Source organism: Lithobates pipiens, unplaced genomic scaffold (genome assembly GCF_037356315.1).
Source record: "Lithobates pipiens isolate NorthernLeopardFrog02 unplaced genomic scaffold, aLitPip1_a1.2 Scaffold_22, whole genome shotgun sequence".
Taxonomy (NCBI): Eukaryota; Metazoa; Chordata; class Amphibia; order Anura; family Ranidae; genus Lithobates; species Lithobates pipiens.
The window spans coordinates 82263121-82279983 of record NW_027507784.1 but is presented as its reverse complement, the minus strand read 5'-3'; the positions used below and the strand labels follow the sequence as shown (position 1 = coordinate 82279983).

The following is a 16863-nucleotide window of genomic DNA, read 5'->3' as shown; positions in this document are numbered from 1 at the left end:
GTGTTAAACCATCCCCTGCCAGTGCCATTTATAGAGTGCATTTTGATAGCACTGATCACTGTATTTGGTATCACTGGTCACCAAAAAGCGTCAGTTGGCGTCAAGTTTGTCCACCGCAATTTTGCAGTCCCAGAAAAAAAAAAAAAAAAACGCTCATCACCCCCATTACTAGTAAAATTAGATAAAAAAATAAAATAAAAAAATTCTAAGTCCCTAAATCTTTCCCCTATTTAGTAGACAAACTTTTGCGCAAACCAAAATTCAAAGATGGTAACCTTTTGCAATGCAGGTTATTACGTATGATTTAAATGCATCATTCTCTTTCACTGAAAACTAACCTTACACTGGAACTAATCAAAGGGAACGTAGGAAGAAACCGTGAAGTTTTCTTTTGTACTTCACCGCCTACAGATCTGACTGTAAAAGTTGATGTGGCAAGAGTTCAAAATTTGGAACTGGCGTATCTATTTCTGGAGTTGGAAAGCGTGGGTCATTGCTAACTGTACTTGAGTGCAACTCCTGATCGTTGACAAACACTATAATGTGATGGAAATGTTAAAACGCATCATTGTGCCTTTATTAAAGTGGCTGTAAACCACTGGGTGCATTTTTTATTTTTTTTTACACACACATTAGCACATTATGTGAAACTTACCTGAAAACAAAGGCTTCCAGCGATGTAATGTCATTGCTTGAGGCCGCTTCCATCTTTACCAGTCTTCCTTCCAGGTCTGCAGACTCTGGCTGTGCGACTAGCGGGAAACGCAATGGCGGTATTCCCACGCACATGCGGAAGTGCCAGCATTTACAGCACAGGATTCTGAAGGAACAGTTCAGCTGCGCCAATTAGGTCATCGGCTGCATATATAGTAAATATCTCCTAAATGGTGCACGTTTAGGAGATATTTACAGTACCTATAGGCAAGCCTCAGTCTTGCATATATGTACAAGTACAATATTAAAGTTAAAAACCACTTGAAGTGTGTATATTGTAAATAAGAGTAAGATTATAGAGCCAACCTTTTTGAGGCTCTAATCACACACTTGTGTGACTGTCCAAAGTCGCATGACAAGTTTCAGCCCATGCATTTCAATGGAAGGCGCTCAAATCGATATATGACCTAAAAATCGCAGTAAGTATATTCGTTGCATTAAAGGTTTTTTTTTTTTTTTTTTTTTTCTTTTTGGTGTAAGCAGGCACCAGTGGCCCCACGAGAAGCAGCTTCATATGGGGACACTGGACAGAGGAGGGGCCAGTAGCACTAGCAGGGGACCCGAAAAAAAACAAGTTTCGCTGCCGCTCTGTACAACTCCATTGCACAGAGCAGCTTACGCAAAGACTTTTTTTCATTTTACCTTTACAATGCATGGGCTGAAACACTTTCATAATATCAATGCAACAGTTGTGCAATAGTCAAAGCCAACAGTCAGTCACAGCCAAGGCACACCCATCCAAAGTTGTATCGTAAAGTGTGAATGGAGCCTCATGGTTTGCTGTGCAGAGCTTATCCATAGAATTAACAAGCCACCCACCTGCTGTTTCCTCACTTAAAGTAGAACTTTAGGCATTTCATTTAATTTCAGATAGAGTGAGGGAGCATTATAACCCCTCAGATTTTTATTTTTTTATTTTTATTTTTTTTCATCTGTGTCCCATTGGAGATTTTTCACTTCCTGTCTCATAGCCAAACAGGAAGTGAAAGGAAATCCCTGCAAAAGGAATTCTTTGAGAACCCCAAAGTTACCGGAATTAGTGTCCCCATTGGAAAAAAAAAAACAGAAAAAAACAAAAAAAAAACACAATTACACAAAGTTTTGCTTTGGAAATGTTATTAGAGGATATAGGGAAGACTAAATATAAACTTGAGCTTTAAAAGTCATATACGAAGGAATTAAGCAACATTTAGAAAGCCGGATGTGAATACAGCTTAATGAATCACAGTCATACATGCTTCCATAGATCTATAACAAAAATAACACCGACTAATTCTCAGTTTTCCGTGACTGGGAGCAGCTCAATATAAAATTCATTGGGAGGATAGGAGAATTCCATAGTACAAGATAAAAACTAAATAAAATACTGAATGGTCAAAAATCTATTAAGACATACATCGAAAATACTCTTACATGAGCAGACCACTAATGATCTGTAAAATTTGGCAGCAGGGGAGCGTGACTGGAAGCCGACCTGAATGGAGGCCTAGCCAGCTACCTCTCCCTCAGCTTCAAGGCAAATCATCTCAATCCCTCGCCGGGGTCCTTCACGACCTTCCGGGACCATTTTAAGGAGCAGACAAGATGGCGCCGGACGCAGTCTCCTCCTGATCTCGGGACTCCTCGCATTCTCCTTCCCAGGTGGAGAAAGCATTTGTCATAGTATAACTGTTTTAGGACCAAGGCAACAAGGCACACTCACTACTGGCTAGGTGACCGTACTCATACATCCACCCCGCGTTTAAGAATAGGTTAGGCTGCTTACTATCCCACCCTTAGGACATAGCCAACTTCTTTGCAGAATATTACACTGACCTGTATAATAAAACTGAGATAACACATAATGCCCCACCATCGGACCTAGTTGACAGTATGTCTCGCTGCTTGGAGCAGGCTGGGATAGCCCAACTCCAAGCCTCAGACCTGATTGCGCTCAGTGCACCCATTACTGCAGAACTCACGATTATTAAAGCCCTGCCCCCTCACAAATCCCCTGGCCCAGATGGCCTGCCATACAAGTACTACAAATCCTCCCTCCCCCTACTGCCCCCCATATATGAATAAAACGGTTTAACGCCCTCCTTCAGCAAACTCCAATCCGAAATATGCAGAGCTTCTTTCTCACCCCAATCCAAAAATCAGACAAGGACCCGTTCTTATGTGCCAGCTACATGCCCATAGCCCTATTGAACTCCAACCTAAAAATATTCACTAAACTCCTCTTGATTCGGTTTAATACGGTCCTACCCACCCTGAGCCATAAAGACCAAGTGGGCGTGTCTCCCCGTCAAGCAGGAGATCACACGAGAAAGGTCATAGAATTATGTAGAATGATGTAGTTGACAATTCAGAGTCCCTGATCCTGAGTCTGCACACGGCTTGGTTGGCCTTTTCTGTTCGCAACAATATGTCACATGGGCTTCAGGGGACCCTTCCTGTGGGCGGCACAACATCTTTACACCAACCTTACGTCACATATAAAGACCCCTTCTGCCCTCTTGTTCTCCTTCCCAGTTACTAATGGCACCCACCAGGGCGGCCCGCTCTCCCCGTTACCATTTGCCTTTATGTATAGAGCCCCTGGCATCAACCATTCGTGGGAACCCGGACGTTCAGGGTATATCGATTAGGGGAAAGGAATTCAAACTCTTGCTTTTTACAGATGACATTCTCACCTTGACCCGGGCCGCATCTCACTACCTAATTTACATGCGGAACTTGACAAATATGGGGCAATTTTGGGTTACAAAACAAATGCGTTTAAGTCCATAGCCCTTCCAGTTAACCGCCCAGAGGAGGAAATACACCACCTACAGTCTGGTTTCCCCTATGATTGAGAACGTACTTTTTTTTTTATGTTTGGGGGTTAAGCTCACCCCATCCTTTGCCACACTACACCAAGCTAATTCTCCCCCCCCCCCTTATATAGGTCAATTAGCGAACTGGACCAAAAATGGAAAACCCACCTCTCTCTCCCCTGGGCAAAATGACATCAGTCAAGATGGTTATCCTTCCTAAGCGTCTGTATCTATTCCAGACACCACCCAGCCCTGTCCTACGGCCACCCACGCAAACTACAAGCTGACTGACTAATATGTGTGGAACTATAAAAGACATAGGAAACCCCGATCAATCCTGATGGCATTGCGCGCTGAGGGGGGACTGGCGTTCCCCCAACCTAGTTAAATACAACCAGGCAGCCCAGCTATGCGCAATAGACTCCTGCTTTCCCCAACATTCCTACAATAAATGGACGGAAAAACAAAACAAACACCCAAACAGGTGGAACCCGGTCGGCTTAGTGGGGTCAATGTCCCAGCTTGGGCAGCTATTGCGCAAGCCATCTCGGGAACACGAGCTTAAATCTGAAAGATCGTTGCTGACCTCTTTTCTCTGCAACCCTGCCTGCTAGCCTTACCCGACATGTCGTGACCCTGGGCGTCACAGCAAACTGTTCCATTTTGGATACCTAGTAGATCCTAGATCCTGTAAATTGCTACCATTTTCTGAACTCCAAGATAAACATGACTTACCACGCCAGGTGTTCTACGGCTACCGCAAATTCAACACTATGCTCAAACCACACAAATTTTTCCACACCGTCACCATTTGAACGCATTATATTAGAGCAGGGCTCGACAAATCCCAGGTGCCAGATCGCCGCTGCGACTATAAATTGCGCCCTGGCGCCTGGGTTTTTGTCACCGACAGGTGCCTCTGCTACAGGGCTGGCTTTGGGGTCTTGGAAAGTGGAGGCCCTCCAGACAAAGAGCACTGTCTGGTAGTCGGGATGGAGCAGGAAGAGAGCGGCTCAGCAGCCGCTGACATCCTCCTCCCTTCTCCACACTGTTGGCAGAGCAGCGCGGCAGTGTGTGAAACTGTATGTAGAGAGGAGCTGTCAAAATTAAGGCTGGACGTCGGGGTGGGCAGGACCCAGCTATCCAACACCAGCCAATGGGATGGGATCTGGGCGGGCCGACACGTGTATGTGGCCACGCCCCTTAAGCAGCCCAATCATTGGCTGGAAAGCTGAAAACATGAATTTGTAAGCTCCTCTCTCTCCTTACAGTTTCCCACACTGCAGCACTGCAGAGCATTCAGTTTCAGTGTTACACTATCGGCTGTGAAACATTCCAGTGCAATCCAGTGCCACCTGCCACAGTACAATCCAGTGCCACCTGCCAATGCCAGTTAGTGCCCCCTGCCAATGCCAAACATTGCCACCTGCCAGTGCCATCCAGTGCCAGTTAGTGCCACCTGCCAGTATCATGTGCCAACCATTGCCACCTGCCAGTGCCAACTTCAAGTGCCTCCTGACAATACCAGTTAGTGCCACCTGCTAGTGCCAATTAGTGTCAGTGCTGCCCATCAGTGCCACCTGTTCCCATCAGTGACCTCAATGCTGCCTATTGTTGCCCATCAGTGCCACCTGTCAGTGCCCATTAGTGCAGCCTATCAGAGCACATCAGTGGAGAAAAAAAAAACAAACAAACAAAAAAAAAAAACTTATCTGCAAAATCTTATAACAAAAGTTGATTGATTTTTTTTTTTTTTTTTTTTAAATATGGTCTTTTCTCTTGGCATCAGGCATGAGCAATTCTTATTGCCCGATGCCCCAGACATGCAGTTCTGGGCGCTGGGCAGAGGATTTAAATAAATGGCTCCTAACTTTTTCAGCTGGCTCCTAGATTCTAAGCAAATTTGTTAAGCCCTGTATTAGAGGGCTCCGCACGTAGAGGACTGATCTCAGATATTTATCAGATTCTTAACACACACTCCATGCCAGATCAGGGCAAACATGCTCACATGCTCCGCTGGGAGAGGAAATCCCTGTGGAGATCTGGCGGACGATCTGGACTCAGGCTGCCAAGAGTTCTTTATGTACTCTCTATAAGGAAAATGCTTACAAGATTCTCTACTTTTGGTACCCGACCAGACATGCTCCACGTTTTCCAACCCTCCAGCTCCGACCGCTGTTGGCACTGCCAGAGGGACAAAGGCACTCTTCTCCACATCAACTAGATCTTCCCTTTAATAGCTCCATTCTGGTGTGCGACACAACTACCGATTCACCTCTTCGAGGTGCCGATACCCATGACACCAAAATTCTTCCCGTTAGGCCGCTCCCAACTGAAATTTGCCAAACTCTATAAGAAACTACCCACATTCTCATGGCTGCACGATGCCTACTTGCCCTTAGGTGACAGAGCCAATGCGGTAACACTGCTTCCTTACCCTCTTCTCCTACTTTTGCTATTCCTTTCTCCCCCCCTTGGATATTCACCATGTAAATGTTTTGTATGATACCAGTCTTGAGGTACTGCTCACTATTGTTCTAAAGCATTGTCACCATTGAAGTTGAAATGTGTAATGCAAAACTTGAAGAAAGTTGCTCCCTTCAACGCTATTGCGTTCTCTTACGCATTGTCCTTATTCTCACTTGTATCTGTATACGGGTTCTTTTATTGAGACAACTAATAAAATTGTTATATGGAAAAAAAAAAAATAAATTGGCAGTAGAGCAATCAAGATTTCTAATGGAGCAGAACAAAGTGATAAAACTTTACAATGCACATACTAAGACTTCACTGATGCATGCCAATAGTTGTGACAACTTCAAAGGTCAGGTGCTAGCGCAGATCATAAAAAGTACCCATCTATGAGATGTTCCCTATAAAATTGCCCATTGCCAATGTAACAAGCCAGTGACTGCCACATTTTCATGGGAGTCTTGCCAGGTGGGACAGTGCAGCAGTGCTCAATATAAAACCCATCTCATCGCTACTTAAAGTGATTGTAAAGGTTTTTTTTTTTTTAAATGGCATATACTTACCTGCCCTGTGCAAGGGTCCCCCCCCCCGCCCCCGAGGGCACTCCTGGCTCCTCCGCAATGTGGTTGAATGCAATTCCATGTCACAAGCCCCCCCCCCCCCCCCCATCTCAATACCAACAGTTCATTTAACCACTTTAATACCAGGCACTTTTACCCCGTTTCAGCGATGTTGCACATTGAACAATTGCGCGGTCCTGCAACACTACTTAAATTTAAAAAAATTCACACAAATAGAGCTTTTCGGTGTTATTTAATCACCACTGGGTTTTTATTTTTTTGCAAAACAAACAAGACCAAAAATTTTGAATTTTTTTCATTAGTTATAAAAACTTGTCGACAGGTAATTTTTCTCCTAATTTTTCGAACACGTTGCCAGTGTGAGGAAAGGAATGCCGATAACTTGCTTGTGTTTACATCGTGATCAGCTGTGATTAGACACAGCTGATCACGTGATAAAGGGCCGCTGTGATTGGCCCTTCATCCCGATCTGTGATCAGCTGTGTCCCAAGGCCATCACAGAGTGTGCCGCAGCGGGAGGACGTCAAATGACACCTTCCCAGGCCTAGGCGACCACAGTGTAGCTGACCGTCATTCGGCTATAGCACGTATATGGTGGAAAAGCTAAGGGTAAGATTTTACACATCCTCCTTTTGCAGAGTAGAAAGAATAGGATTTAGAAAGAAGGTGGGAGCAGGTTTAAAGTGGTTATAAATGCTGAAGATATTTTACCTTTATGCATTCAGGTAAAAAAAAAAAAAAAAATAATCTGTGTGCAGCATCTCTTCCTCCCTCCCCATATGTACCTGAGCCTGATCCAGTAATGTGCACGAGAGCAGCGGCTATCCCGGGTCTGTTCCGACTCATTGGCTGAGACACAGCAGCAGGAGCCTCCTGCTGCTGTTAGCCAGTGAAGAGGGAGCGGGCCTGAGCAGTTCTGTGCGTGTCTTATGGACACAGAGGTGGGCTAGAGAGCTCCCATAGCATGCCACTTGCTCTGGGGGCACTAGGCAAGGGAGAGGTGCAAGGAGCACATCAGGGGACCAAAGAAGGAGGAGTATCGGGCTGTTCTGTGCAAAATGATTGCACAGAGCATGCAAGTATAACCAGTTTATTAAAAAAAAAAATAAAAAAAAAAAAAATAATACACCAGCCTTTAATATCACTAAGGTTAGTCAGAAAAAAGCTGGACTTCCACTTTAATAAAATAACTGCCAACAGGTCCGCTTTAAAAAGAAAAAACAAACATACCTGCAACGTTTATTTTATCCCCAGCACCAACACTGGGAATGGCAGTCGTTGTACCATTGGTGGAGTTTAATCCCGTGCCATTTAAAACCAGAGTGTCAACCTTTGATTCCAATTTGCCAATCCTTTGCAAAATATTATCCAGAAGAACCGCCAGCGTCTTCTTTAAATCTTAAAAAAAAAAAAACACAAGAGGTACATTATTTTAGAATCATGTATTACATTTGCATTTTGGATTAAAGTATAACTAAAAGCTAAAAAAAAAATAATAATTTGGATTGCGTGGAGACGGATTAGACCCCTTGTCTGCTTGTATTGCTGTGTGCCCCCGTTAGGGACAATCACCCGCTCTGTCCAGTTTACATCATCATTGAAAATAAAAGAAAACCCCCAAATTTGGGTTGTCCCCAGAAAAGTAGTTGAGGGGAAATCTTCCAATGGGGACACTAGTTCTGGTGACCTGGGGGTCCCAAAGGAATTCCCTTTATTTGCAAGGATTTCCTCACTTCCTGTTTGGCTATGGAACAGGGAAAGGAAATCTCTGCAATGGGACGCAGATGGCAAAAAAAAAAAATAATAATAATATCCGACGGGTTATAACCATCACTTGTGCTATTCAAAATGAAAACAACATTTTTGCCTATAGTTTTACTTTAAGTTTGTAAAATGGCAACCATTATAATGTGGTTTCTCTTGGCACACAGGACATAATTCACGACAAAGAACAGAAGACAAAAAGAAAAAAAAAGTTACACTCCCATGTGAGAACATGTATTATATGACCTTTTTGCGATAAGAAAAAAAACATGTAAAAGTCAAGTCTGTGCATGCCTGCAATTAAATCATTACCAACCCTGTATATTATAGTGCCTTGGAGAATACGCCTTCTGCATAGTCCTCAGGGGGGAGGTTTGTTCCTAGCTTAAAGGGAATATCAGTAGATGTCAAACTGTTTTTAATGACAAAAGTACAGAGAACAAGGCGCTTCACACTGGGGTGGTGTGGTGGGTAAAGCGCAGTCAACCAGTGGGTTTTGTGCTGCTTACCGGCGCTTTGTCAGACTTTTATTGCATTGGGCTGTGATGGCAAGTTTTCTGAAAGCGCAAAAAATGATATGCACTCTAGTCCGGGGCTCAACAAATCCCAGGTCGCCACTTCGACTAGAAATTGGGTCCAGGCTTTCGTCAGCCCATTATTCAGGATTTATACTGCGCCAACAGTTTAAAGAGGGAGTCCACCTATAATTATATATATATATATATATATATATATATATATATATATATATATATATATATATATATATATATATATATATATATATATATATATATATATATATATATATATAAAATTAAGCTGCTGACTTAATAAAAATGGACACTTACCTGTGCCAGGGTTCAGAGATGTCAGCAGCCGAAGCCGATCAATCGCTCGGCTCCTGCCATCACCATCCTCGGTGAGGGAAGCGGAAGTGAAGCCTTTACGGCTTCAGTTCCCTACTGCGCATGCGCGAGTTGCTTTGTGCGTTCTAACTGGTCCCAGCAGACCAAGCGGGGGGACGGGAAGAGGCGTAGACTCCTGTGGGAGTCTATGCCTGGAAGTGGGTGCAAATACCTGTCTTAGACAGGTATCTGCATCCCCCCCCCCCCCCAAAAGGTGCCAAATGTGACACCGGAAGGCGGAGAGGGTTCCGAAAAAGAGGAGGCTCAATTTTTGTGTGAACCTCCGCGTTAACATGAGGGCAGACAGTACAGTTACAATACATGAGGAATCAGAGGTCCCTGCTCATTAGTGATTACAATCTAGACGGGAGGGTCAAAATGAAAAAAATAAAAATGTAATAACTGTGGGGGATGAACTGATAAATAAAATGAAAATACAGTTAGGTGTGGGTAGAAAAGGCTTTTCAGGGATCGTCTAAAAGATCTTTTCAGAGAGGGTTTTCAGGGATCATCTAAAAGAGTAGGAGATAATCTGACAGATTGGGGTAAGGAGTTCCATAGGATTGGAGAAGCTCTGGAAAAGTTCAGGAGGTGAGCAAAGGAGGTGACGAGGGAGCTAGAGAGCAGGAGGTCTTGAGAGGAACGAAGACAACCAATAGGTTGTTATTTTGAGACTAGGTCAGTGATACAGCTGGGGGCAGAGTTGTGGATGGCTTTGTAAGTTGTATTTTGAATTTAATTTGTTGGGTGAGCGGAAGCATTGACAGAGAGGAGTAGCAGAGACAGAGCGATTGGTAACAGCAGCAGTCATGATGGACTGAAGAGGGGATAGACTATGTAGAGGTAAGCCAATGAGGAGGGAGTTGCAGTAGAAGAATTGACCAGGGAGTGAATTAAAAACTGTCGAGTCATTGGTTAGAAAGGGGTGTATTTTGGAGATTTTGCGGAGCTTGAGGCGGCAAGATTTGGACAGTGATAGGACGTGAGGCTTAACCTCTTACCGACCAGTTGCCATCATTTTACTACGGCAGGCCGGCACGATCCTGCGAGCAGTCGTAGTTATAAGTCGGCGACCGAGATAGCAGGCGTGCGGCCGCTGCACAGCGGGGGGGGCCAATGCTCATGGCCGACGGTCGCAATGACAGCCGGCCACAAGCAATCACGTGCACAAGGGGCAGAACAGGGACAAGTGTCTGTAAACACACAAATCCCTGTACTGAGAGGCGTGACAGATCCGGACTTTCTATTAGCTAGGAATCAGGATCTGTCACTTCCTCTAGGTCAGTCCCCTCCCCCTACAGTTGGAAACACGCACACACAGGGAACAGTTAATCCCTTGATTGACACCTAGTGTTAACCCCTTCCCTGACAGTGACATTTTTACAGTAATCAATGCATTTTTATAGCACTAATCCCTGTATAAATGCCAATGGTCCCAAAAAATGTGTCAAGTGACCACTATAATGTCGCAGTCCCGATAAAAATGGCAGATCGCCGCCATTACTAGTAAAAAAAAAAAGTTTTAATGAATAAAAATGCCATAAAAACGATCCCCTATTTTGTAGACACTACAACTTTTGCGCAAACCAATCAATATACGCTTATTGCGATTTTTTTTTACCAAAATTATGAATATATATCGGCCTAAACTTAGGGGGGAAAGTTTTATATATTTTTGGGGGATATTTAATACAGCAAAAAGTTAAAACAAATTGCATTTTCTTCTCTAATTGATGTTCTTTTTTGTTTATAGTGCAAAAAATAAAAAGCGCAGAGCCGATCAAATACCACCAAAAGAAAGCTCTATCTGTGGGGGGGGGGGGGGACGGGGATGCACAACGGTGAACATGGGCTGCGCTGCGGTGGATGCTACACAAGACAGATAAGCGCACAGGCGATAAAGCCTTCGCACTGCTGCTGTCTCCTGTGCACTCATCTGTCTTGTGTCTCCGTACACCAGAAACAGCCCTGGAAGCTCTGTAGAAGCATAATCTTTGCAAGGGCTCTTGGCCATTGGTTAACGTAGTCATGTGACGGTGGAGACAAATGAGTATCTCGTCACTTTCGGTCAGTGCCATCACATGACCACACTAACCAATGGCCAGGAGCCCTTGCAAAGGTTAAGCTTCTACACAGTTTCCAGGGCTGTGTACGGATGTTTCAGGTGTATGGAGATGCACAACGGTGAACATGGGCTACGTGACAGCAGATGTTATACAAGACAGATAAGTGCACAGGGGATGGCAGCAGTGAGGCTTTTCAGAGGGTCTTATTGGTGCCTGATGCCTTTAGCGTTCCTTACAACTCTACTTCCTCCTCTGCTCTTCCTTTCTCTGTTGGGGTGCCCCAAGGTTCTGTTCTTGGGCCTCTCCTGTTACACAAGACAGATAAAGTGCACAGGGGACAGCAGCAGCAAGGAGGTTGTTAGGAGGGTCTTTTTTTCCCAGTGTGATGGTAGAGATACCCTTTAAAACTAAATAAAAAAAAAAAAAAGTTTACCCACAGAGCTAACGTTTTGTTTTTCCTTCATCACATACCGGCACTCCAAAAGGAGAATTTGAAGGGAGGGGAAGGATTTGTGAAGAGGCGAGACCTGTAGAGGGGGGGGGGGGGGGGTGAATATTGCTAGAGGGCTATTAACACAAGGACGAATTTCCCCCCAGAACAGGTTTTTATTGTCCATTTTTTCAGCCAGCCTATAACCCCCCTACGGCATTGCATCAGGGTTATTGGCTGATGCTCTACTATAGGTTAGGGGGTATACATTACTTTGCTTGCCCCAGTTGCCGACAACCTACACAAAAAAAAAAAAATCATTCTTAACCTTTAGTTGGCTCCTAGATTTAAAGCAAATTTGCAAACCGGGTAAGGTACCAGCTACAATGTATTAGCAGGCAGAGAATGTAGAAGTCTGATATGGGATGCCAGCCTGTGGGTTTTGCTACAAACACCAACTACAGAAATGGACATATGACTGCGCCAGCTCAATGTGTTATGCCCAGGAAGGAGAATTTATTCCCCAGAGCATTTTTCCCACGATTCTTTGGCATATTTGTAGCTGAGCTAATGGCTCTGTCCAGACGGGGATAGAAAAAAAAAAAGTCCTTTAGATATTTTTAATATTTCAGCTTTATAACCTTGATGTCTTTTCAGATTAAGAGTCTTTATGCTCTTGGGAGCAGACAAGAGATTACTCGGATTACTTCTCAAGTGGTCACATGAACAGATGTAGAAGCTAATTTAGGACACCGCCGGGTCCTTTTTTGATCATCTTTACTTCTATAACGCCAGATTAGGTGGAGCTGAACAAGGAAACCATAAAAAAAAAAAAAAACTTAGATGTATTGAAAAGCGGGATATGGTTTTAAAGCGGTCTGGAATCCCAACTTGCAATAAAACTCCCCACACCCCTACATCTATTCCTTACAATAGGGAGCTCATCATACCTTGCACCAGAACTCTCCCATGTAATGAGGTTGATTTAGGCCCTATTCACACTTGTGAATGAAGCCATCGATTACATGCTGGACGACCCGGCTGGGGTTCCTTGTGATGAGCCGCAGGCTGAAGCTCCATTAGGCCCGGTTGACACTAGCACAACGCCAGACATCGCAAGTGATTCGCACCGCATTGCTGTTCTGATCACATGCGATGTCTGTACAAAGTGATTTCAGCCATACAAACTGTATGGCTCAAAAATCGCATCATATTCGCACCAAAATGGGTGCAGGGCCCTTTTTTGATCCGCGCTGGAAATCTGATCACACGGGTGTTCAACACTTAGACCCCTTTCACACCAGGGCGTTTTGCAGGCACTATAGCGTTAGAAATAGCGCCTGCAAAACGCCCTAAAGAAGCTGCACCATTGTGTGTAGTGTGAAAGCCCCGAGGGCTTTCACACTACAGCGGTGCGCTGGCAGGACGTCAGAAAAAAGTCCTGCCAGCAGCTTCTTTGGAGTGGTGAAGGAGCGGTGTGTTTACCGCTCCTCCACCGCTGCTGCCCATTGAAATCAATGGGGCAGCGCTGTAATGCCGCTGGCAAAACGCCGCTATTGCGGCGTATTGCCGGCGGTTTTAACCCTTTTGCGGCCGCTAGCGGGGGTAAAAGCGCCCCGCTAGCGGCCGAAATGCCCTGCAAATCCGCCGCAAATCCGGCGGTAAAACGCCGCTAAAAATAGCGGCGTTTTACCGCCGCCGCTATCAGCGGTGTGGTGTGAAAGGGGTCTTATGAGATCCTATTCCTGCACCATTTCACAGTTCGCACTGCGATCTGCTGACCCATCTGGGGGTGTCGTTAACTTACATAGACACCGGCGGCAGTTTGCAGATCTCAGTGTGAACCACTGTGCGATTCAGGAGCCCGCACTGGATTTGCAGGGTTCTCGCATCCCACTGGTGTGAACCGGCACTTAAAAGGGATTGTAAAGTAAAAATATATATTTTTTAAATAACAAACATGTTATACTTGCCTCCACTGTGCAGCTCGTTTTTCACAGAGTGGCCCCGAACCTGCTCTTCTGGGGTCCCTCGACGGCTGTCTCTGCTTCCTCCCTCAGGTACTTCTCACGTTCATGCGAGCTCCGTCGCATGGTGAGAAGCACTTGCGGGCGCGCTCCCGTGATATAGGCGGCAGCTATAGCCGCTCGCTGTACCACATGGCCGGCCCCTGGTGCTCCGCCAATGGCTGCGCTGCTTTCAATCCATCTACTCCACCACTCAGCCTGGCCGCTGATTGGCTGAAGAGGACGGCAGAGGGCGAGGGCGGGACTTTCGAGGAGTCAGGTAAGTAAAACTTGGGGGCTGGGGGCGCAGGCAGTGCGAGATGTTTTTTCACCTTAATGCATAGAATGCATTAAGGTGAAAAAACATTTACCTTTACAACCCCTTTAAAAGCAATGGGAGGCCGATAACTCCTGCAGCCAATCATGGCCACTCGCATGCAATTGCTCAAGCACTGGATTACCTGCGAATGATCGGCCCTGGATGCAGACTCATGGAGCCGATTGGCCCTGGACGCAGACTGACTAATTGGCTCCATGAGGGCCAATCACTTACCGGTGATCGACTCATTAGCGATTATATGGGATCACCCACAGAAAGCTGTGGGAGTGGTCAGCTTCTCACTGCTTCTAATGGGGCTTTAGCCCGCAGCTAATCATTGGGAACTCCCACACATAATAGCCAAATAGCCCCAATGTGAATGAGGCCTTATGTGGAAAGTAAACATCTGATCACCTTTAAATATTCATTCGCATAAAAGGAGGCTTCTCACAACTGAATTGTGAATATTTACAGAAAATATTTCTTAGGAAATAAACCTCTGTACCCACTCCTGACAAAAAAAAAAAAAAAAAAAAAAAAAAAAAAATGAGTGACAGCACAAGACAGAACAGATAAGATCAGAGCAGAGAAGATACAAAAGTACAAATACATCATGGAAGCAGTTCAGATGTTTGATGTCATGCTGAGTAAAATCAATAGCTGCACAAAATGGCAATTAACTACTTGAGCACCAGTCTGTCTACACCCTTTCATTACTAGGCGTTTGTTTTTTTGCGTTTGTTTTTTAGGCCTTATGCACACTGGGCATTAAAAATGCCACTGAGTATTCGTCTTTTGTTTTTGTCTCTAAACATCCCTCAATGTGTACATGCACACAGGCATTTACAGGCACACACAAAAAAAAAAAAAAATAATAAAAATAAAAAAAACCTACTGCCAGCTAGAGCTGCACAATTGCTAAAAAATCGTGATCTCGATTCACCCCCTCTGACAATCTCTCCTGCAGAGGTTGCCGATTCTTTAAAGTGGTTGTAAACCCTTACAAACCACTTTGACCTACATGTAAGCCTAGATTAAGGCTTACCTGTAGGTCCAATAAATATCTCCTAAACCTACACAGTTTAGGAGATATTTACAAAAAGACAGCCACCGCTGTCTACGGCGATATGCCGTTAGTGGTGGCTCCCGTGCGCATGCGCGGGAGTGACGTCATCGCTGCTCCGGTGCTGTGAGTGGCTGGAGCAGCGATACCTGGAAGAAGATGGAGGCTCCGGACTACAGGGGACAACGGTGACATCGCTGACTCCTGTGTCAGGTAAGTGACACAAAATGGGCTACCATGCGATGCATAGTAGCCCATTATGCTTTACCTTTGCAGGGAGACAAATAGGAAGTAAACCCATCAGGGTGTACTTCCTCTTTCATATAAACAAGTGGAGAAACTATCTGCTCACTCGGTTGTCAAAAGAAAACATCCAGGCAGTCTGCCAAGTTTTTTTTTTTTTTCTTGCAACACTGTAACCAAGCTTCCTTCTTAGATCAAAAGAGATAGACTTTGTGTAAATAATCCCAGACTGCCAAGTTTTCAACAAAGTGTAAATGCAGGAAGCTTAACCACTTTTTCCTGACACTTCTTAAAGTGGTGTTCCACACACAAAATGTGGAAAAATAAATTTCAACTCGCCTCTAAAAGCCTGTTGCTAGGGGGTCCCTCGTAGTCTGCCTCCTTCAGTGCCTGGGCTCCTGGCGTCACTTCCCCTCGGTGCAGGAAGGGCTCAGCTACGCCCCCTCCCTCCTGTCAGTCACCTGGGGCACCCGACAGGTGCCAGGTGACTGCGCGGCCAATCACGGCGCCGCTCGCACATGCGCAGTGGGTGTCCGGCTGTGAAGCCACAGCCGGGTGCCCACAGTTGCAATGCTGGCGCCGCCGAGAGGAGGGGGGACGAGCGGGGCTTCATTCCCCCCTCATCGCTGGACCCTGGGACAGGTAAGTGTCCGATTATTAAAAGGTCAGCAGCTGCAGTATTTGTAGCTGCTGATTTATTTATTTTTTTAAGGGAAAATTACTTGAACCCCCAAAAATATATATTTTAGCAGAGAGCCTAGGGAATAAAATGGCAATTGCTGCAATATTTTATATCACACTGTATTTTCCCAGCGGTCTTTCAAATGCATTTTTTGGGGGGGGAAAAATGCACTTCAATGAAAAAAAAAAAAAAAACCAAAAACAGTAAAGTTAGCCCAATTTTTTTTTGTTTTAATGTGAAATATGTTACGCCGGAAGTATTGTGATCAATCTTCTAAGCAAAAAAAATTGTGATTCTCATTTTAGCCAGAATCATGCAGCTCTACTGCCAGCACATTCAAGGAGCAGCAGTGTTTTGGCAGAGAAAAAAAAAAACACCTTAACGAGGAACCGCAGTCCGCTCACATAATTTGTAATAAAAACATCTTTGCCAATCTGAAGCTTCCCTCCAACTACTTTGCATATATTTTATAAAAACTGATTATGTACTTGCCAAATATGCTGCAGAAATCTCCCTCCACTGAGTCTGACTGCAGCCATTTTAACTGTGGCCAGCTGAAGAAGCGGCTGCCTGTTCACTTCCTGGATTTACACGGACACACAGGGGCACATCTCCAGCTCTGCAGCCCTCATTGGCCCTCTTATGCCTCATCCCCCTCCCTTCCTGGCAAACTCACAAATGCACACTCACTGGCAAAGAGAGCACAGTGCATAAGCCTATAGGACTATAGTAAAACCTTAAGGTTTTACTACCTATACTAAAAAACAAGGGAAGAATGTTTACTAGATGGAAAGATGAAAAAAATAAAAAAATAAAT

At 44.8% G+C, this 16863-nt stretch overlaps 1 protein-coding gene across 1 annotated transcript in view; it reads right to left on the bottom strand.

The window, feature by feature from the left end:
• Positions 1-16863, bottom strand: part of MGAT5 (alpha-1,6-mannosylglycoprotein 6-beta-N-acetylglucosaminyltransferase) — a 263857-nt gene that overhangs the window by 164056 nt on the left and 82938 nt on the right. The window contains exon 3 of the mRNA XM_077447804.1: positions 7796-7963. Coding sequence (XP_077303930.1) covers positions 7796-7963 — 168 coding nt within the window. The remainder of the gene's footprint in view (positions 1-7795; positions 7964-16863) is intronic.